At 40.3% G+C, this 23,551-nt stretch overlaps 1 protein-coding gene across 1 annotated transcript in view; it reads left to right on the forward strand.

Annotated features, from left to right (window-relative positions):
* Window positions 1-23,551, forward strand: part of PRDM16 (PR/SET domain 16) — a 219,821-nt gene that overhangs the window by 49,368 nt on the left and 146,902 nt on the right. The window contains exons 3-4 of the mRNA XM_059829873.1: window positions 3,598-3,648; window positions 5,200-5,202. Of these exons, the coding sequence (XP_059685856.1) occupies window positions 3,598-3,648; window positions 5,200-5,202 (54 nt within the window). The remainder of the gene's footprint in view (window positions 1-3,597; window positions 3,649-5,199; window positions 5,203-23,551) is intronic.

Consider the following 23,551-nt stretch of genomic DNA (forward strand, 5'->3'; position numbering starts at 1 on the left):
TTGCTTAGCTTTAAGTTTTGCTGACTTCAGCGGTGATGTACTGAGGTCTTACTAAAGAATCAGATGATAATGAAGAACAAGTTATTGAAAAAAGTGCTGTTATCTGCATACCAACTTCTCTGGAATTATTGGGCATTCTCTTCTGTTTCCAACTTGGAGCAGACGTGGAAATACTTCTTAAAAATCAAGATTCACAGTGGTACAACAGGGGCAGATTCTAGTCTGTCATCTTCTTTGCCGTTAGAGTTTGCTGAATGCATCACGCCATGCCTATTTAAGTTTTTTGGTTTTTTTGTTTTGTTTTTTTTTTTAAATGACGGTTTATCTGAGCTCACGGAATGAATGGATAACGTTACTATTTATATAAGCTCATTGTGATCTGTCTGGGTAATGTAATCAAATTAGGGTTAACTGCAGCTGGAGAATGCCAGCTTGTAAACTGTTTTTCAAAAAGAATCACATGGTGTTACTTGACATGTTTAGTATACATTCAGGAGGCTTTGCAAAAATTGTAGCACATCCCTAACTAATGTAACTAAGTCGGGGTTCTGTTGCCACCAGTTCCCCGAAGCCAGGAAATGAAACGCAGTGAAATTCAGCAACGGTCGGAGGAGATACACCTCCAACCAGATTCCTAAAACACAAGTTTTTCTGACGTGGCTGCTGCTGACATGTTGTCTTTCTTTTGGCTAAAATCAACATATCAGTTGATAGAAAAAGCATATGGTGTAAATTTTGAGTACATTCAAGAACATCTGTGTTAACTGCAAAAGTGCAGGCCACTGTACACGTCAAGCACTATATTTAGTCTTACGGCATTCGCATAAGATGAAGTCCAGCCTGAGCTAAAATTACCCAATGAGTAGATTTTCAAAGTATCTTTTGTTATTCTTTATTAATAAACATCACATCTGGTACTTACTTTCCCTCTTTCTCCCCTTCTCATTTAATTAGGAGGTACTATTTACATCACAGCATTGCAGTCATCAAGGTCTCCTGTTGCTGCAGAGAGCGCTCTCGCAGGGCAGCCGTTGCCCCTCAGAGCTTACAGTACGCCAGCATACCTGGTCTGCCTGTTGAATTTCCATCGTCTGGGAAGGTGTTGTCAGACAGTTTGCATTCCAAACTGGGAATGCAGCAGAAGAATTTTGAAATTCCCTCCGCGGCCCGGGAAGGTTTCTGAAGGCTCTGTCGGAGCCCTGGCAGGGGTTCGGCAGCAGGAGGGTTTGGGTTCTGTCCTCTGCCCCTGCGCGCACACACCACACCCCGCCAAATACCAAACCGACTTCAACGTCAAACAGTCAGCCTGTTCTAGCGACATGGGCAAATAGGAAATAGGCACAGTCAGGTTACGGGCCGTGTCCAAGCTACTGCGGGAAGCCTGTGGCAGAACTTAGTCCCATACTGTTGCGTTTTGGACATAATCATCTTGCTTTTTTAAGGTCTGGTGTAAAGGAGGCATGGAAAATACCATCTAAAAAGAGTTCCTAATCTCCCAGTACTGCTAAAATACCTTTTCCCACATGTGAATGTTCTGATAGTTTGAGTGTGGAGGTGGTTCCATCGAAATCAAAATTCTTCAGGAAATCAGGGTTTGTTTCCCCAGAAGTTCTGTAATAGAAGGAAACTGAAAAAATATTTCACCTTGTCAAAAATCAACCATTTTGAAATATTCTGAATGAACAGTTAGAAAAACAGCCCCTGATGCTTTTCTGTAGAAGTACCACTTCTGAATATGTATGAAATACTTTTTACAGAAATTCTGTTCTCTAAGAATTTTGAAATTCGGGATCTGCTATGAATTGAAGGGGAAAAAAAAATAAATATGATTTGAGAACAGAACTTGCCCCTCGTGCGCAGATCTATCCAAACCAACAAAAAGAAGCTTGTGTTGGCATTTAGATTCAGACTCAGGAATTCCTGACTCTTAAGGCTGTTTATACAGGACTATACCACAGCCCAATTTGCACTTCATTTTGATTTTTTTTTCCCCTCTACGTTTATGGTCATGTTGAACGGGTGGATTATGCACTCTGAATGCACATACTTAACCAATTGTATTTAAAGATTTTTTGCATATAATAATTATAGTTAAGTGTCTTCATTTGAAAGCACCAGTGTTCCATGAAGGCTTTTAAGTAATTTAGCATAGGCATATTTATATTACAGCTCTGAAGTTTCATGGCCTAATTCTCAAAAGGCTTCTGGGGGTCGCTAGTTCCCAGTGCGAGTAACGGGAGCGCTCTGCGCTCGGGAACAGCCAGCAGTTCCCCAGCAGCTTGGTGACACGTGCTTCTACCTGTGCATGATAGCGAGTTAACTTCCAGTACTTCAGGGTGAGATTTCAGCATGTGTATGTGCACACACAAGTGCAGGAACACACAGATTTTTATTGCTCTGGTATTCACCTCTTGGTCCTATTTGCTTTCAGCTACTTTCTAAACCGCAATTTCAGTATCTATTAGAGCTGTTGTAAAATACAGAATGGTTTAGGATTCTTACTATTTAAAACATGACACGTTGTTATTACAGCTGAGCTCGGAGATATTTGCCAACGTTTCTGAAATTTGTAAATTGGTTGGTCTCACCTGGGCATGGTCAAAGGGGTCCAAGAACTTTGTGCCAAATCCTCAGCTGCTGAAATGCAACAGAGCCTCCTTGGCCCTTCCTTATTTCTTTTTTAATTTTTCTTTTTTGTTTTTAAGTAAGGGCCCTTTGCAATGTACAACCATTCTCATTTTATCTTGGCTTTCCTTGCATTTTGATCTCTGTTCCTTAGAGCTTTTTTCCGCTCTTCTTTTGTTAGCCAAAATACATTGCCTGGGTCTGGAAGTCCTGGGTACCTTGACCCCACCCTAGCACTTGAGTATCTGTTTAACCTTAGACATCCGAGATCCTCACTGAGGGCGGTGAAACTACTTACTTCCTTGGAGTCCGGCTGCTCGGTCAAGTCCTTGTAGAGCATGTTTATCCTGACGGGGCTATCCAGTGTGATATAAAGTTTAGGTACTTGACCTCCCTGAAAGCCTGCTGACCTAGATCTAATCTGAGGTAGAACACAGCCGCGTTTTAATGACTTGTATCACCACAGCGGTTCTTGCCTGAGCACCTGCCTCAGGTGGGGAGAGCATTCGTGTTTGTGAGGTGGAAGATGCCTCCAGCGTCACACGGGGAGGCTGACCCTGTCCCCGTTCGTGAGCTGGCCTGCCGGCAGCGCGAGCCGGGCACTGGCAGCTGGCTTTGGTCGCCTGCTCCGGAGGGACTCGCTCTCGGAGAGCCCCCAGGTCTCCAGCCTTGTAGTGCCCATATTCCACATCACCTGCCATGTGGGAAAGAAACACATGTTCTCGTCAGCTGCATCTAAAGAAATTATTTATAGAAACTGCAGAAAACGTTACAATGTGTGGGAGAATATAATAGTAGTTCTGGTGTAAGCCTTCCATCTAACTTCCAAAATGTCTGTGTGGCTCTGTTGCAGTTGAGAGTTTTGGCTTTTAATAATAATAACAACAATAATAACAATAATAATCTTTATCATTTTTTAACATTCTTAGTTGCAACTCAACTTAATTTTTTTTCTATTTTGTTTTTCCTTAGCAAATACTGACTGATCCCGAGGTGACCTCCCAAGAGGGCACTATAAAAAAGGTAGGACATGGATCAATCTTATGCAAGTTATTTTACTGTCTGGCTTCGAAATACACCTAGACACTTCTTTCTCTTCTTACTTTTGAACAAAGGTGTGTATCACAATAGCGTCGTAAAAATCTTCCAATGTTTGCTGTTGCTTTCTTGGATTAAGTATTGTGGTTCTGTTGGCATAATTTTCTGTCTTTCTGTGATTCCAGTATTTATGAAAAAGAAAATAGTAGTTTGAAGTGTTCCTTGATTCAGCTACAGTATAAACAGCTACCAGTCCAAATCGAAAAACCTCATTTACCTTTTTTCCAGTAAAAGAAAATGTTGGTCCTTTGTTAAAAGTGCTAAATTTTTAGAGGTCATTTCACCATGTAAATGTGGCTTACGTGAAGTCCAAGGGAGAAGGAATAGATATACGAAAGGATAAAATTTAACTCATATGATGTATTACCGGTGCTTTTCATCACATTGCGATACTTAAACTATAATACTGACCAGAGAAAAATGTGTTCCAAATACAGCCCAGCTGTACAAATTTCTTCATAGTAGCTGTGAGGCAGCCTCAACACTACATATTTCAGTAGCCAGTCTACTATTTTGGTTGGGGTTATTCTCAGCAACACTAAAATGACATTCTTTCCATGGCTATCTTTTGGTTAACGGCTTTACTAAAGTAAAGTGTTACAAGTCATACTTGATTATATCCTCTCTGGATGCCTAGTGGTTGTGTGTCCCTGTTGAAATAATGAGCTAGCTGTAATTCTTTTCATATGCAATTGTCTTATAATGGGTATTCACAGTCCTATTCATAAAATGGGAGTTTTTGAAAGTGGAAAATATTTTAAATTGGAACTTGCAACAACTGCCATTTTTATTCATGCCTTTCGGTGAGCTTCAATACCGTTTCTTAATGCTGAAAACTAAAAGGAAACACTTGTTTCACTCTGCCAAACAAAGTGAAATATAATACTTGTCAGGCTCCAGAGTTAGTTTGGGAAAAGATACTCAGACACATGTCCGGTATGGACCATTCTATTCTTACCATGTCGAGAAAAATAAGCTTTTATTTTAGAAAGCCAGGCTACCAATATGAAACGTCCTTTGACCATCCAATGACCTTGCAAAGGACCTATCGCAATACTGCTGAACTTTTTACCTTGTTCATCTCCATAACTCATTTGGTGTTTGTCTCTGCCTCTGTGGGATCCTTTTGTCTGAACAGACATGGTGACAAGGTGGCAGGTTCTTATTATCACAACGCACTTATCACAAGGATGGAGTAAATTCTCCATGGCTTAGGACTGCTCAGCTATTTCTTTCTCAGTCTTTAATTACAACATCACAAATAAATTCTACATCCTTACCTCGCAGAACCTGCGTTACCCTAAAGAGAGCAGGCTTTGTATGAAACAATGGTAGAAGGAAATGTGAGACTGGCAGCTTTATATGTTCAATACACGGGTTCGTATTTAAACTTCATTACTTTTATTTCAAAGGAGAATGTTGCAAAAACTACATGTCTTTGAAAAATGCTGTGTCCTTAAATATTTTCCTGTACAGCAGGTATAAAACTGGACAATTATGATACTTGACAAGGGGGGAAGGACTGGCCTTCCACTTCTGTCTTTTAAATGCATTGTAGAGAAGCACTAGTGGGAGTTTATGAGGTGATAAATTTATTGAAGGATGGGCAGTAGGGTTTTACAGCTAGGGTAAAAAAGGTCAAAGCAGTAAGGTAAAGAGTTCAAGTCTAAACTTTATGGCTTGTGAAAATACTACTGCTAGACAGCTTTTCAGTCAGGAGAAAATGAAAAATAAAGAATGAAAAATCATTCTGCACAATTTTTGTAGCATCTGAAAATTGTTTGTAAGTAGTACTCCAGCGTCTTGCTCCAGTGGTACAAAACCTTGGGAGAAGATTTCCTTTTCCAACCCCTCTAAATCATTCAGTTGTCATATCCCTGAAGACACAATAGTTGAGATCTGACTTCTATTTATTCCTATTCCTTCAGAGATAAGTTGGTGGTGGGAAGGTGACTGGAGACAAATGTAACTGTAGTGGGTGGGCTGATTTAAACCAGGAGAAAAGGACGTCAGAGCCGGACAGAGGGACCATGATTTTCAGTGGCTCATTTGACTCACTGCTGTATCACAGGTTCAGAATTGGGTAGTAACAAGGACTAGAAAGAAAAAAAAACACTGGAATGCAGAGAAAAATCTGTAAAAACAGTAAAAAAAAATAGGGCAGGGAAGGGAAGCGTGATAGCAGTGAGAGGTGTAGGAAGATTCACAGGAAGCAATTGCTGCTTAAAAATTGACCCCAGTGTTATTTCTGCTGTTAAGCTGCCAGAAAAAAAAATGCTTTCTTACGTAACTTTGGATAAACTGAAAGGCAGTGAAAAGTCTTGGACTTGATGATCTTACAGGTCTTTTCCAACCTTTGTGACTCTGTGAAGTCTGAAGATGTAGCATAGCAGACACTATTATATTGTATAATAAAGCAGGCGCTTTTTTGGCTTGGAGCAAAATAAGAAGTATTTTCCCACTATGTCCAGTATTTTTCAGTTTGTATTACTGTTATTTCTGCTGGGACCACTAACACCAGAAAGCTGATTTGTTTGTTAGTGGCTGTCTCACAAGAATTAAGATTTCTAGCAATATTATTAAAGGACCTGTATCTAGGATCATTTTTTCCATATCTGGAAACGTGCTGTGCCATAGACTAAAACGTGGTGTACTCCTAACAAGTTTTCCTCTTATCTGTTTTCCTTGCTGGTATTTAGTTTAACTTGCACAAATATACATCAGCTTCTCATCCTGTTCGTTTAAATTTAAATAATTGATTGTGAAAGTAATGCTGAAATAGGAGATTCCCTTTTTTTTGGTGAACTGAATGCATACATTCAGAGATGTGCACAAATGTGTAAGTTATACCTGTGGGTATATTGTCCTGTATTCCCAAACGTCTTTTTTTCCAAGCCATCTTCCTGCAGTCTGTTTATTTTGCTTAGAGAGCAGCTCACATGTTTTCTTGCTCTGAGTTTTGTAAGCTTCTCCGCTGCATTTAATACATTGAAAAAATGGCTCGTTATCATTATCTTCATTGTCATTTTGATTGAACTTTGAGAGGGAGATGAAAGATTTAGACTTCCTCCGGCAGGAAACAAGGCCGGTGTCCATTACGAGACACCTTTTTTTCCAAGGAGCTATGCTAGGTGTATTTATCTCTCCTCGAAAAGTCACTTTGGATGATGGTTTGAGAATCCTGCTGAAGGAGGCTCTGCGCGTAGAGCCAGCCTCCTCTGGACGGGCTGTTTTTCTGACTGTGGTGACAAGAGACCTCAGGGACTTCTCTCTTCAGTAGACTCTCTATTTAGTTTCTGTTTACTTAGAGGGAATAGCCTGAGGGGCTACTGGAGAGAAAACATCTGTGGGAGATAATCTATAGAGTTATCTATCTATCACTCTTGTCGACCCTGTCTCCCTTGAGAGCAAGCTGAGAGACTTGTAATAAAAAGGCATCGCTGAAGAGGCTTTAGGGACAAATAAAGAGACATGTTAAGGGCCAGCTGAAAAAGGATAGAAGACATTATTAAAGCTCAATAGCCGTCTTATCAAAATCCAATAGGATAGGCATTTGGCAAAAGGCTTTAAATTTATTCTTTGACTTTCTCGAGAGCTTGAATTTATCCATTAACAAGAATGTACTGCACAGGGAGCGGGAGATGCTATCAGCTTCAAAAGAGTTGGATTCAATCTGGTATTGTACAAAACACACCAACAAAAACTGAAGACAAAACCAATTTTTTCCCTTACTTCGTCTGTCTTCATACCTACATTGCAAAATACTAGAAGCTGGTAATACAATGCTGATGCCACTATAAACTAAAATTTATGCAGCACAGTAATTTATTCTCTACTCCCAAATCACATAGATTTTTTTAAAAATAAACTGTGTGAGATCAGGAATCTTGATCTCTTAGAAAGCATCAAGTAGTAAACAAGAAACCTAGGTAGATGGAAAGCTTTTATTCCTGAAACAAAAGTAAAAACCAACTAATGTTTTGTTACTGCAGATGCAAAGTGGGATAGGGCCATAAATCTCTCAAGGTTTATTATTATATACAAAATGCTACAGGTCACAGGAACCATCTGATACTTCAGAAACACATTGTTCACACAAGATGATTGATTGATAATTATGATAATTTGCAAAATGATTATTTGGGTATTATAACCATAGTTTGTCCCACTGGATTGCTGTGAAGACATTTTCTATATCATGGGCCGTCAGAAATGGCCTCTGGCAACACGGGATATGGCAAGGTCTGGTCGGTCTCTCCCCGTGGGATCTGTAGGACTGATGAATGATGACCCAGAGGAGTAAGAAATCAGACTTCAATAAGCAGTCAGGAAGGTAGTTAGAGAAGAGCAAGGGAACTGTTAACTGTCTTTTGTGGAGCAATTACTAGCTGGGCCATACACCCTCAGGCCTCAGCACAGTCTGTCATAATATTACACATGCAGAGAGGGATTGGCTTAGAGATTTTAACTTGAGCTGTTTAAAGTTACTGGATTTGCAGCACTTTGCACAAAACCCATTTGCGTCTCTGCGTTTAATACGTATTATGAATATATTCATTATCTATGTCTAATAAAAGGTGTTCTGAAACGGTTAGTAAAGACTTAAAAATCCAAATTTCAGGGATATTTCTCCATCTTTCAGTTCTGTATATTGAAGAATCAAATCCCCAGTTTTAGTGGTTTTAAAACAGTCTTCATACTTAGGGAGAATTTACACTATTAACCAGACTGCATTATTTTAAAAATACCGCCTGCTTTTGTGTGCTTAAATTAAGCTTAAAAAAGGAGAGCACGTCCTTATAAAATGTACCAGACTCTGGAGAGCTCTTGGGCAGCACTGCACAGTGACCAGAACTGGAGGTTAATGATGCTTCACAAAACCCTGCGAGATTGTGTAACAATACCACAGTTAAAGTCCAGTTTAAACGTGCTCATTGCCTTACAGTTACAATTTCAGAAAGAGCTTTAATTTGCTTGTTTTACAGGTTGTATCTTTATGAAATAAAGGTATGTTTAGCTGCCACAAACAGAGGCAGCTTTGAGTTGATTTTTGTAATCTTTTCTTGAATAGACTTGCGTCATTCCAATAAGCCCTGGACAAAAGAGTGGACAGTTGTCTGAGAGTCTTTTTTATAACATTTCTCTCTTTCCATTGTTAGAGAGCTGCTAATAAAAGAACCAGGAGTCCATTAATTCAGTGAATGAACATATAGTAAAGTCAGTTCCCTCTTGAGAACAATAATGTTGCGGTCAGCTTAGGTTTCCATGGAAACTAAGTACTTCTAAGAAGTTTGCATCCTTGATTTTGCTGAAATGAAGCATGTAAAGTAAAAAAAAAGGTGTAGGGCTGGCACAGAAAAGTCGGTGAAGAAAGTGATGGTTAAATTATTTTGCAGGAATAACATTGTACGTTTAATTTCTGTGATACAGATGTTTGGGCTTGATTGTATAGCATGTGTGTGTGTATGACAAATGATTCCATAAAGAGGTCTCGGGGGGTTCTGAACCCATAAATCAGGCCAAGTTAAGAAGACTAGCAGTGGTTAAGTTTGCTCTTTCCATATCTCCAGTACGTTTGAGTCAACTGTAACCACATGCGTCACAACAAGGTGTCAACAGCGTGCCTCGGCACAGGTCTCGATTTCCAGTAGTTTCAGTAGGATGGGTGATGAGGGTGGTTAATGGCCATTTACCGTGTTCTCTGTTGGCAAGTTAGTGCAAAGTACGGATACGATGTGAATGCCTCATGCAATTTTAAATAAGACCTTTTTGTAGATTAAGTTGGTTCTTGGGGACGAATGGCTGGAAAGCTGCCTGGCAGAAAAGGACCTGGGGGTGTTGATTGACAGCCGACTGAGTATGAGCCAGCAATGTGCCCAGGTGGCCAAGAAGACCAACGCCATCCTGGCCTGTATCAGAAGCAGTGTGGGCAGCAGGAGTAGGGAGGTGATCGTGCCCCTGTACTCGGCGCTGGTGAGGCCGCACCTCGAATCCTGTGTTCAGTTTTGGGCCCCTCACTACAAGAAGGACATTGAGGTGCTGGAGAGTGTCCAGAGAAGGGCGACAAAGCTGGTGAGGGGTCTGGAGCACAAGTCTTATGAGGAGCGGCTGAGGGACCTGGGGTTGTTCCATCTGGAGAAGAGGAGGCTGAGGGGAGACCTCATCACTCTCTACAACTGCCTGAAAGGGGGTTGTGGGGAGGGGGGTGTTGGTCCCTTCTCCCAAGTGACAAGTGACAGGACAAGAGGAAATGGCCTCAAGTTGCGCCAGGGGAGGTTCAGGCTGGGTATTAGGAAAAATGTCTTTCCTGAGAGAGCGGTGAAGCACTGGAAGAGGCTGCCCAGGGAGGTGGTGGAGTCACCATCTCTGGAGGTGTTCAAAAAACATGTGGCCGTGGCACTGCGTGACATGGTTTAGTGGGCATGGTGGGGTTGGGGTGGTGGTTGGACTTGATGGATCTTACAGGTCTTTTCCAACCTTGGTGATTCTGTGATTCTCCTCCCTTCCGCTCTAGGCAAGTTCATAGTTAAATCACTACAGCCACTGGTGTGAACCAAAGAGCAATGACATTTATTTGTTCTTTTAGCACTAATTTATAACCTGCTGTCTTATTTTCTTGAATAAGTGAATTGCTGTAGCTGAGGGGAAAGTGTCCGAAATGTATTGCTGAGCTATTTATACACATTGTTCCAAATGACATGCATCTCTGTTGAACAGTATCTCTTAAGATAAAAGTGTCCGTTTAACTTCAGGCATAGACAGCTATGAGAGGTCACCTTGTCTTTGTATAATGCATCTCGAACGTAAACACACAGACTTTATGGTGGCCTCAAGTTATTAACAAAACCAGCTACACTTTTTTGGAAGTGAGAGGCAGGAGGCTGTTCCCTTGACAAAACAAACCAACCCACTCACGTCGGTTTGAATCGGTCATCTGCTGCATCTCTGAGTAGGAAGTGTGAGTAGCAGAGTCAAGTCCAAATTGCTGTCGTCTTTAACCCCTGTGCCCGACTAGTGGTCTGCTTGAGGGGGAAAAAAGCCAAACACACTCCACTAGTAATTTATAATAAGTGTCAGAGTCCTATTTCAGCATCAGTGCAACCTCATCTCATTAGGCAGAAATGGTAATTCATTAGCTAGCTGGTCAACTAATTCATTCCATTCCTGTTTTTGTAAGTGGTTCAAAATATCTTACATTCTGTTGATGAGTATTCGTAGAGTAGCACGGTCAACCATCTTGCAGCCTCACCTTATTCACCTTTCTGGGCCGTGCCGTGCGGTTGGCTAACTCACCTGGAGAGCTGCGTTTTCCGAAGCCCTGAGCTTGGCCGGCAAGCTCAGGCAGTTCTGCAGAACAATGCGAGTAGAGGAGACTTAAGACATTTCGCCTGAGTAATTGGTTATGCTAAAGATGTATGCAAATTCAAGGTTTATAAACTCTTTTGTAGCTAAGAGCTTCCTAAATAGTGTGAAACCCACACGTCCTGGTGAGTGAGCTCTCTTTACTTTGTGTTTGTGAAAACATTCACAAGCACACATTAACAGTTTTAACAGTTTTCTCACAGTGCTGCTTCTCTCTCAGTGTATGTATAATTAATTTCAGTGATTCCTTGTTGAAAAAACACAGGTAATATCATAGGTGAAATTAAAAATACTCTATGTATGTGTTTATTCATTTGAATCAAGATACATTTTTAATTGTTTGCACACCTTTGAGCACATACTCTTTTTTCTGCAACGAAATGAACTGCAAGCTGAAAGGCTGGCATTTACGTACCGCCTGTAAGACGATTACTAGTGAAATAATATTCCGGATGATTAGGAGGTCTTACAGCCTCTACTCAGTTTAAAAATGCCAGAATGCCCCAGAGATCCCCATGAATCTGCTGCCAGCCGGCCCCTGTCAGAGCTGAAGGCAGCACTGTCTGGAGCCCAAAATCAACTGCAGGAAGGTCATGTGAAAGAAAATCCTCAGTCATCAGGAAGCCCTTGGCCTCGTGGCCTCTCTGACATTTTCTGACAAACCTTAAATCACCAGAGTAGACAAAACATCACAAATTTTGGAATGATAGCCTCTGGGATTTCAAAACTGTATGTTAACTTCCAAGGTAACCCCCACCTCGGTCCGCTCAGCAGTTCCTCCTCGGATGCAGAGGGTGAGCGTGCCAGGAGGTATTCCTGGAATTAGGTCTGGATTCAGAACCACACGCGGGACGGACTGGGAGCGGGAGAAGGCTGTAACCGATACTGCAGGGAAGGAGGGAGCTGCAGGCACGCGTGCGTGTGTGTGTTGCCACCAGTTATTTACACAGGACGGGGAATATACATCAGTGTTGTGAGAACAGTTTGCACTGAGTAGGACAGGTTTCTGTTCCAGAGTGAAATTTGGAATCGGGATTTATTGTATACATTACATACATTATAGAAGCCAGATGGTTCTATTAATATAATCTGTGATCCTGAGGTGTGTGCAGTATTCGGTTAATCACGTTGTGCAGCTATTAAAGAGAATATATATCAGGTAGGAGGCCTATTAGAGCTCACTAGCTAAAAAGAAAAACCTGGACAGTAATTGGGAAGGAAAGGAAAGGGGGGGTGAATAGAGGGAGAGTGACTTGAAGTTGGCTCCTAGCACCTATGGTGCTGCTTTAAAAAGAAAAGCCAAAAAGAAGGAAACTGGATGCCAGTGACCTAGAATTAAATATATATATCATAGCAAAACCAAAAAATGCTTTTGTTCTTTCTTTTTTTTTTTTGGTATTTTGCTCTAGAAATATATCAAGCGTTTACAAAGCAGTAAAGATATGACTCTTGTCCCATGCACGTTCCAGGAGTGCAGTATATTTTGATGATGCCAGTTAGATGGGGTTTTAGATTAGATGAGGTTTTTATGAGATTATAAAGTATGTGTTCGGAAGAAAAGCCCAAATTTATTTTTCATAGGGCAGTTTTGAGAGAAAAATAATTACCAGAAGTCAACTTTTCAGTGATGTTCAGTAGTAGCTTCTAGCTTTACCTATGGAAATTTCAGCATGCAATAGCAGCACTGCATAAGCAAATGAAGTTCATTCCCTTTGCTCTTTGTCGTAGATAAGTAGTTGCAGGAGTGAGTGCTGTATGCTGAAACCTGCAAGATAAAACCAGACTTATTTGAGGGTAATGAGAAAATTTTGGCTCCATGTCTTAATGATTGTTCTCAATTTTTTTTTTACTCAGTATGGATGTTGCTTTTCACAACATTATGAGTTTTCAAAACTTTATTTCATTTTGAGTTGGGCCAAAAATACTTCACTTAAACCTAACTGAGTTATACTTTCAGATTATTTCCTTTAACTTCTGATATATTTTAATGCCTGTGAATACTTTGATTTAATCAAATTGTAACTTTTCAACAAAGTCATTTTGGGTTGGGAAATGTACAATCAATTCTACTCTCAGCTTTAATTTATATCTACAATAGCAGTGAGCATTTGTGTGGTATTTAAACTGACGAGGACTTGCCAAGTTCAGGGTCCAAAATCCCCTGCATGCTCATTCAGAGACACAAGAGCGTGCAGGGCTGATTTCGTCCTTCCCAAGGAGGAGATAAAGCAGCAGTTGAGGAGATTGCAATATGTCCAAGATTCTGCGCTGGCATCATTCATTTTCAGACCTACCAGTTCGGTCAGTGTTAGTCCTGGCTTGCTGGCGTAGTAATCAGTTCTGCCCTGGGCTGGGAGCTGCAGCTGACAACCTAGATTGCGTAGCATCCGGGAAAATAGGACGTAGCCTCTACTTGCACAGATCGACTTCTGATTTTACGTTCAGCAGGTTCAGTGTAAGACTCAAGGGACTCACGGCTTTGGTCCTGCTAAAATTGGCAGATCTGAGTATTCTTTCATGTGTGTGAGTATTTCTCAGAGTAATAGTGAGAAGAGGTACAAAGTCTGAAAGGAACTAATGCTATTTATAATTACCTCAAAGTTGTTCAAGATGACCTATGAGTTATTTATTTGATTGCAACCTGGAAGTCAGATACGTATTCTATTTTTCTTCTCCCCACTAGCTGATCAGCAGTTTCTAAATTAGCAGCTCATAACAGCATTTGCAACCGGTGAGAAAGGAGCGCGCCTGACGCGAGACCCTGCGCGGAGGCCGAGAGCTTGCAGCTGGTGATGACCGCGCAGGTCCTCGAGAACCTCGTGCAGTCCCGCAGGGCTTTTCTCCCAGGCGGACAAGGGCTGCGCCGTCGTCGGCAGTGCTTTGCAGCCTCGCACACTGTCCTTTTGATTGTCAGCACTGCTCCGCCGCTTATAATTCTCTGTCTTGTTGCCTTTGCTTTTACCTTTATTGGATTAGCAGCAACTTCTTTCTGACAGACACACAACCCATAAGATAATGGAAAAAATAGCGTGAAATGTGAACTTCATCCTTCCATCTTCAGTTATGACTTGAGTGACTTTCACTGAATTTCCAGCTTTAGTTTGATGTTAAGTGTTGAGAATCCCCTGATTAAATTCCTGAGCTGAGAAGAATGAACGTTCTCTCTCTCTTAACGCTGCAGAGGGGTTTTTTGCAATGGTTGATGTCCAGTTGGGCAGCTGTAGCGATTTGAATTCTGGTTGCTTTTCTTTGAAATTTACAGTTCTGCATCTACTATTTGACCAGCTGTTAATGCACACAGAAAGGAGGCACATAAAATAAATAAATAAATATAGTAGTAGTAGAAGTGGAGGAACCTAAATTAAGTGCTTAAATCCTCACTTGGCTACCCAAGTGATTGACTTTTTTCCCTTCTTTTTTTTTTTCCCCTCCTTATTTTAAAATGTAATACAGAGGTATAGAAAAGAAGTATAAAAAGCTGTGGAATAGATTATAAACTAGTTTATAAACTTTAGAGTAAGTTTTCCTCATGCATCTATTTAGGCTTCAAGTGTCCTAAAAGTAACTGAAATTAAGAAATCTTCTGTCATATCGAGGCATCCTATCTCCTAATCTTCATGAGTTAGCTGATTACGTTAGGGGTTTGTTGCAATGAATGCTGGCCTCAGAGAAGAGAGACTTTAGCTTGCTACTGAGCATTTTTCCAGATCATTAATAATTTCTGTAGAGATAGTTATGCATATCTGCTGTCAGAACATTTTAGATGCTGGTTGGTGCAGTAATTCCTTCTGTTCCAGAAGAATAAATCACAAGTCCTAAAGGAATTGTTTCTCTTAATTTCCCTGGAATTTCAGTCTTAAGCTTCAGCTTGCGTCACCCAGAAGACGACTAGTTCTTCCTTATATGCAGTCTGGTGGAAACTCTGGAAGTTTACATAAATGCTATTGCATCAAGGTAGTTTTTATGATAGTGCTAAAGAGGTATAATTCTTCTTTCCTTAAGAATTAAATTTAAAAATGAATCAAGAGGAATTTTCATTTTTCATATTTCCTCCTGCAGTTACATATATTTATATATAAAACCAGAAAAGTATCAACTTCCCTTGTTCATTCACTTCCCTTAATATCTGATTAAGTTTTTTCTCTTTCTGTAGTTATGCCCAGAAATAGCGTGGGGCTACCTACTGAGTTATACTGGTAAATTCAAGCAGTCTCTTACTCAGCTACCGCTTTCTTGAAATGGAGATTAATAATTTTCTTTGTCATGGGGATCTTAAAAAAGGTGGATCCTGAAAAACTTGTGGAAAGAGTTCAGATATGATGGGACCCAGGTTGCCAGGTAGATCTATACACTAAGAAAAACACTGTCAGTCTTCTGAGACGCTCGGCTCTGCTTCAGTCTGTCTCGAGTTATAATGGTCATTGTTCTGACATAATTCCTTTTCTGTTAGCTCATATGCTTAATATGGGTGGTTGTTTCTTTTTCACCTTAATTCCTGCTAGGAACAGAGGTCTGGAACAATCCTGTCGGGTTCTTTTGTCCAATTTCCTACAGTTGCATGCAGTAAGGGTGTACAGTCTTTCACAAGCAGATCGTGCCCCCCCTTAAGTAAGATAATTTCTTTCAGGCTTTTTGTCTTCTGATGGCTAGAACATGTCTTCTAAGTTCCAACGTAAATTTATTCCTGGCAGTTTATATTTTCTGGTCCTTTTGCCAATAAAAACTTCTAATTTGAATGGTATCCCATCTCCCATTCCAGTTCTGATGTTCACCATATGCTTATTCGTTCTTTGCTTTGATAGGCTTACTGCAGACAGCATCGTATCTCCTGCTCAGCAAAGCTGAGTTCATCTGTACCACCCTTGGTAAAACCTGGGCAAGCCTGGTGTACGGAAACGTCAGGCTTTAAGTTCATGCTCATTTTTCCAAGGCATTGCTATATAGATGTCTAATGTCTACAGTAGCCTCATCCAGTAAAAACCCATCCTCATCCTGAAGCTGGGATGACTTTAGGCAAAGGACTTCACTTCTTTGTGCCGAGATTGCTGTTCACACATTTGTGTGATGAATTTTGGTTTTTAAAGTTATTTAAATCCAAGAAAAGAAGTCATAATATCAAGAAGTAGACATTTTTATTATTATTATCCAGATAACAAGATTTTCTCAGAGTAATGAAGTCAGAAAAACAAGGTTTATTATTTAATGCTGGTATATGTCTATGTTATTTCTGAACCTAGACCAAGGCTTTAGCCATTTGCTATATGTATGTTTGTGTTCTTCTGACTTAAAAGTGTTACAGAGGCGGAGGCTAGTAAAATGACCATGACCGTGAAAGCAGATTATTCTGAGATGATTTTAAATGGCCCTTTTTGCAGTATGATAGGAAGGTTGGCAAACAAGTCCCTGATGTGAATGTCAGAGTTTGCAGTCTGTTTGGTTTGGAAACTTGCTCAGAAGTTGGGATGCATCTCTGAAATTCATCAGAACCCCTTTGGTCTGAAAAACATTGATGAAAACCTTGCACATGACTTTTTTTTAAATTAATTTCTTCTAATTCCTCACACTAACTGGGCTGGAAATACCCAAGAAATAGATTTCCTTGTTGTATTTTCTCTGTTCTGTTTGCAATGCCAGCCAAAGCCTTAAAGTGTTAGAAGGTTACGTACATAAATAATGAGAAAAGAAGCTAATGGATTTTTTCTTTTTCTCTAAAAGTTCCCAAATGCTTTAGAGCTGGACAAGGCTTTGAGTGTGTGTTTTCCTTCTTGCAGAGGTTTAGTAGAATTAAAGAGCAAGGACTTTTTCTTTTAGTACATCTAAATGGATTATTCCGTAACAAAGGGGAACCGCAAACGTAGCTGTGGTTGGCATAACGAGCAGATTTTAGAAGAGGACTAGATAGTAAGTGAAGGGTAAATATTATGAATAACACACTCACGTGCCAGCGATTTATTCCAAAAAGGGAGGGATAACCAAAAAAATGCCTGATTGCACCCCTTGTGGATTTGGCCCCCGCCTCAAACTGCCTTCAGGTGGATGCAGTCCTGCACAGATCTATTTAAATGACTGGAAACAATCACTTTTACTGTGATAGCATTATGCCAGAGGAAAACCCCTCACAATTTTAGGCTTTGAAGAGGGAGAATATGTTTTCCAGATATGTGGTTGAATTAATATTTAGTGTCAATTGGAAAACATGCTGGACTCTCTTTGAGTAGGGAAAAAAATTCTGTTGGTCTCATTCGTCGTATCATCCTGTTTCTCTGCTTGTTCTGTTAGTCCTGTGCCTTTTGAACTCTTTTTCTATGATGCTTAAATGATGTCAAAGACTGAATTATAATAGCTGTGTGTTTGGTTACGATCTTTCCCACTGGTGAATAACCATACCCCTCTCTCTGTATTTACACAGCCATGATTTACCTTTGTGAGTAACCCTCCTTCCCCCAGTTTGTCTTCACTCACATAAAACAGTTCACCTGCATTTACTGTGCTTACACAGTGCTCCCCCTTTTCATGCTAACACAGCACATCAAATATTTGTTTGATTTTTCTTTAAATATCTACCTAAATTAATAACCATTTCCTTTTTAAAAAAAGGAGAAAAAACCTGCTGAGCATCTTAATTCACAGGTCACAACTGCAAAGCTAATACGGTGGCAGAGGGAAACCCTCTTTAAAAGAAATAGAAATACTTTAAATAAATTCATTCTGATCGTGCTTCCACTGGAAAATTTCTTTAAGAGAAGCAGATGTCATTCTGTAAAATAAACAGCTGAAGCTAAAATTCATATTCCACATTAACCTAAAGGGTGATGATCTATATCACACATCCATCAGAATAAGATGAGAAGCCGCCAGCCTTGTAGCAAGAAAGATTTGGGTTAGGTGTTAAGAAAAATGAAATACCAGAATAGTTTAGTACCTGAGTAGACTCTCCAGGGAGGAGATAAAATACCTGCCACTGAAGGCTCTTAAGAGGTTTAGACAAATACCTGCCAGGCTGGACTAGATCTACACAATCCTGCATTAGAGTAAGGGATAGCCTGGATGACTTCCTGAGATCCTTTCTAGCCTCACCGTTTTTTATGGTGCTTATAAGTTTATCTTGTTAATCAGTGTGAAAGCAAGCCGCGGAGCGAGTGAGGCAGGGAGGCTGAACCTGTCCTTTCATTCTCGAGGCAGGGTGCACGTGCAGGCTGAAGCATACTGAAAAATGTGAGATGGGGGCAGCGAATGCTTTTTCTTCTTATTTTAGACTTTCTTGCTTTTCTTTAATGGTGCCTGGTAAGTGTTGTGCTCTTTGGTTTCAGTATTCCTTATCAGCCAAACCTTTTTCTCCATTTTAAAGTGGATTTGGTGCTCAGGAGAGCTGGCAGGTTAAGAGAAAGTTGATCTGAAGGGCTTAAAGTTACCTCCTGAACTTCTATGTAGTTGAGTTTCCTAGTATGGAAACTAGTTGATCCAGATTCTAAAACTTGTATTTATACACATCTGAATAAGAGAAAACCAGAGAAAAAGGAAAGAAAGAAGAAAAAAACAAAACAAAAAAGCTCCAGTATTTGCAACTGTAAGCCAGAGTTCTGAATTAAAATAATAAGGAAAAACAAGGGTGATGGACTATGGAATAACTGATGCAATAAAGGCTAGCAAATTAATGCTGAAATGCATTATGCTTTTTATAAAGACGATTTAAGGTGTCAAAATGTTTTCCTGTTTCAACATGGAAGTTATTTGTCCTTGTGGCTGACATTGCTTCGTTTCTATGTATCGTTGCAATGGGTGGAAACATCCTTTAACTGCCAGACAGCACTTACCGATAAGCCAGCCAATTAATAATGTTGATTTGAAAAGCCCAAGAATAGGTGAGAAAGCAAAGTCCTTTGGTAAGTCATATTTGCACAGTATTAAGAGTCCCCTTTTACCTGATCTAGTAAACATGGTATTAGGAACTCTGGGCTATTGAAAAGTTGAGAGACTATAATGATACGTGTAACTGATAATTGCCACTCCTAACTATTCAGCACCCACTTATCATGCCTTTTGTACATACATACCTTTGAAATAGACAGCTTATGGCATATGTATTTCTCTCTCCTAAATACTGGTGGGGTGATTTTTTTTTCTGATACATTGACCTGTTTTATCAAAGAAGTAAATGTAGACGAGGAATCAGCATTTCCTTCAAAGCTGGTGGCCCTCAAGTTGTAGACTTTACGTTAGGTCTGGATATGCAAACAACAACCCTCTGTTTGCTCAGCTGATGCCATAGTCGTCTCTTACTGCATTGTTGTATGCACTCAAAAGACAAGACGAGTACGGTTTCTGATGAAAACAAAAACTGATCTAAATCTATAAGCAAATGCAAAAGCAACTCACTGAGGTAATTGTAACTAATTCCACACAGCCGCCGAGTGTTACTTTTGGTCTTTGACCCCAATCTCCTGAGTCTCAAGCAGTAGAAATACTGAAGATGTAAGATAGTGACACGCAGAGCTAGTCTTAATCATGAGGGAGGCTTGAGTAGAGCAGAAGTTGTCGACTGGCAACAGAATGTGCTCCATCATCTGTATCTTTGTATGTTCCTGTACTCTTAAAAAGGCATAGAAATGGAATTAATTAGAAGTAGATGAAGCTGTTTGATTAAAGGGCTTATTTGTTGCCTAGACGTATGTATGGGTATAGAAATGCAATTAGTTTGAGAGTGCCATTAGCAGTGTCAGAGACCAGAAGTAATAGAGCTTAACCCTCACAAGAGCTGCACTGTAGAGCTGTGTATAGTTTTGATCCCTTAGTGCAGGACGTGCGTTGTACCAGAACAACCGTTTCTACCTCTTAACTCTTTCCGTGGGGTAGTTTCCAGCAAGAGTCTGCCTGTTCTGGGAAAGTACACACAGTGCCAGCTCTTTCCTTCCTGCAATAGACAGGGTTGAAAACAAGAAGTACGTCAAAGGCTTTCCTTAAAATACGCAAAATACATAAATTCGTCAGCTTTCAAAAATCCCTTACAAGTGCGGCTCTGAGGATCGCACAGGGAAAGGACCTACTGAAGTGTCTGTTCAGGTATCATTGCCCTGGAGCTCTTCGGTGTGAGTGTGAGAGTCTGATTATAATACATACGGGATGAAAAAGAAGTCTTTCAAAAGCGAGGGTATTTGGGCGCTGTACAGTGCTGCTGCCTTCAGCAGTTTCACTTTATCAGTTGCTGCCTAAGTTCACATAGATGGTATTAGAACTTATCTGCATTTCTGGTCAGAGAGTGGACTTTGAATGCTCCTGTGATCTGTTCTAATGAGTGTCGTGTAGTCTTTGTGGTACTACTCTGCTGTCTTCCTAGAGCTGCAGAGAATGAAGAGGGGAACATTGACTGAATGTAACCACTGCCAGCGTTTCACTTGTCCTGGTTGAGTGACTTTTGAGGTTTCAGTATTTCTGCCCAGGACATTGCGTGTTGCTGCTCTTTAATGAAAACACTATTGACTAAAGTGCTGTAGCGTAAGTACATAACCACGCGGTTTCACCACGGCCAACTTACTAATAGGTTGTGACGGTCCACAGTCGTGAAATACTTGAACGCTTTCTGGAGAGAAATACCTATGTATGTGGTACCCATCATGTGAGCAAATGTTCACCAGCATCAGTCAAGGGTGGAACAAACCCACCCTTAATCATCATAAATGTATATTATATATCTGTTCTTTCCCTTGAGAAAGTGCCTTACTTTAGATGAAAAGGAATGCACTTCATATTTCAGCTGATAATGAGAAGTTAATAAAATTGGGATTTTGTGCAATGCAGGACCTCTGACATCTTAATCTTTATTAAAGAGACTTAAACTACCAGGAACTGCTGGTGCTGACTGGCACAGCCAGACTCGAGAAACACCAGGAGAGACTGGTCAAATGAACTGTTAAACAACTCTTCCTAATCCATCAGGAAGAAACAATAAGTGCTGGAAACATCTATTTACCATGCATCAATCACGCTTACCTAAGCAATTTCTAAGTAATTATACTTCTGTTATATAGCTCCTGAGATGACTAGTCTGAATGAGACATTTGCTTTATTAAAACAAAAAAATTGACTTTAGTTGACATATCAAACGTTGTTTCACATTCTGACAAAGGAGTAATTTTTCTGGACATAACCTCTACTAATTGTTGTGTTAAAATCCTATCTGGAATTCAAATAGCTACTTTTCCCTTTTAAAAGCTTGACAAAGGGAGGGTTTTAAAATTTTTAAGTGGTGGAGATTTTGTCTGTTGAATTTTGCTAAGTCAGTAAAAAAAGTATTTGGACCAGCTTGCCGAGATATGACCTATGGGTTGGCAATATTATGGGGGTGGGGAAATAATAATTGATCTTTGCTGCAGTAAAAGTTTATTACCTTTTTCCTTCTTTCTTTTTTTCTTTCTTTTTTTTTTCCCCTGCTTGTTTTTATCCAAAGGCATCCATGTAGCTGCAGGGAGAGATGTGCTTCTGTAGGAGACTCTGATGGTCTCCAGAACAGAACAAGTTGTATACATCTAGCTGTCCTTGTTCCTGAAGGTTTAAAAGTTTTGCTTATATTTTTCCTGACCAGTGTAACATTCTAGATTAATAGATAAATTAATGAAGAGCAATTTGTGTCTTCATTTTATATAGCTATACAAATGCAATATCTTGTGTCTTGTTGACCTTTGATGTTTGAACATTGTGGAGTTATAAAAACATAGATATGTGTTTTACAAACCCATCGTTGTGTGGGGCTTTGAAATGTCGTTTTCTAATCCACTCAGAGAAAGGGGAGGGATAGAGTCTTTGTCAGTATCCAAGCAATTAGGATAATTAAAAAAGAAAGCTTATTGGGTAAACATGCTCTTAGATTGTGACCTCTTAATTAATGGACTACAGGGAGAAATTACAGCAGTGGCAAGATAATTAACACATGCATTTAAAAAGAACTGCTAGACAAGGGTATTATAGGATAGTAAGACACAGATTTGAATCACCGAAGGACTATGGAGGTGAACAAACACAGTTGAACAAGACAAGATTTGCATGTATGAGCGCCCCAGGACACAAGAGGGAACAGATTAGGTTAACTTTGTTATCACACGAGGGCGGCTCTTTTAGTAGTCCATTCCCTTCGGTGAAGTATTTTAAATGTCCATGCTCATTTTTGTACAGTCTCCACGGAGAAGAATCCTGCCACAGAACGTGTTGCCATTTCTAATAATTCTGAACATTGCTAGTAGAGTGTTGGAAATCTTGCTCTCCTTGATGTGAATGTTGACAGCCACCCATCAGCAGCAGGGATGCCGTACCTCATGGAATGATAAGGGCTGGGGAGTGTCACACGACGTACTTGAGCAAGGCTGTTTTGTGGCATCTTGCACACATCCCTCTGGTTTTGTTGCTCTTACTAATTCTAACAATTCCAGTAAATGTTTTGGAAACTGTATCAGTCATTAAAAAAAAAAAAAAGTTTAGGAACCAGATTGTTAGAATGTTCTGTATTTCCAGGAGACAAAGAGGAAATCTTTTGTCACCTCAAGCTTTCGATGCTTTAAGAGATCTTCAACTTTGTAACTTCACAGACACATGGATATTTTTTTCTCCCTTCATCTCCATGTTGAGGCATCTATCTAAATTGAAACTTCTGATACATTTCTGAAGAAAATAGAGTAGATTTTTAAAAAATCCTTCTATGTTTTTTCACATGCAGCTGTGTAGGTGCATACCATTTATTTGTATATGGCCCGAGAATGGTGCCGTAGGAGCCAGGCTGCCACAGAGCTCCTCGGTGCCGTCCCTGGGGCACACGGGAGGAGGGACTCTGCTCACATCCAGAGTGTGGGAATTTCACAGGTTTTTGGTACACCCAAATACCCCACAGCTGGTCACTGAAAAGAAGCCAATTATGATAGTCTGGGCTGTAGTAAGCACTTAGGAAAGTGTGGAAGATTGTGAGGATAAAAGTCAGCATATTGCTAGTGAACCTGATAAAAGAGTATTGTGAAGAAGCAGTCTGCTAGGAAGGGGATTTTGGGAGACCTTCCTTAAAATTATAGCCTTGTACTGGAGGGAAATTTGATACATTTCCCTGCCCTAGGTAAAATCAGTCCATTACTGGGTTCTGCTAAATCATCACTGCTGAAAGTAACGCGAAGCCATGTTTTTCAAATGTCCCAAGCTGAACGTGGTCCCACCTTATCAATATAGGTAGTGGATCTGGTTGACCCTTATCTCTGCCGCAGTTACCCAAAGTAGGGCCTCTGCGGTGGTCGGTCTGAGGTCTCTAGTGGAGAGGGAATTTGGCTGTGCAAGATACCCACTAATTTGCATCCCCCAGAGAAGCCATGAGTGTAAGGAACAGAGCATGAGTTGATCCATAGCTGTCATCCCGTGTGATTTCTGGGATACCTCAGTCATCGGCAGTTAAAGCTGACCGCTCGGAAAGACAGATGAGCAATAAGCAATCTGGTTT

This window comes from Gavia stellata, chromosome 27 (assembly GCF_030936135.1).
Source record: "Gavia stellata isolate bGavSte3 chromosome 27, bGavSte3.hap2, whole genome shotgun sequence".
NCBI lineage: Eukaryota > Metazoa > Chordata > Aves > Gaviiformes > Gaviidae > Gavia > Gavia stellata.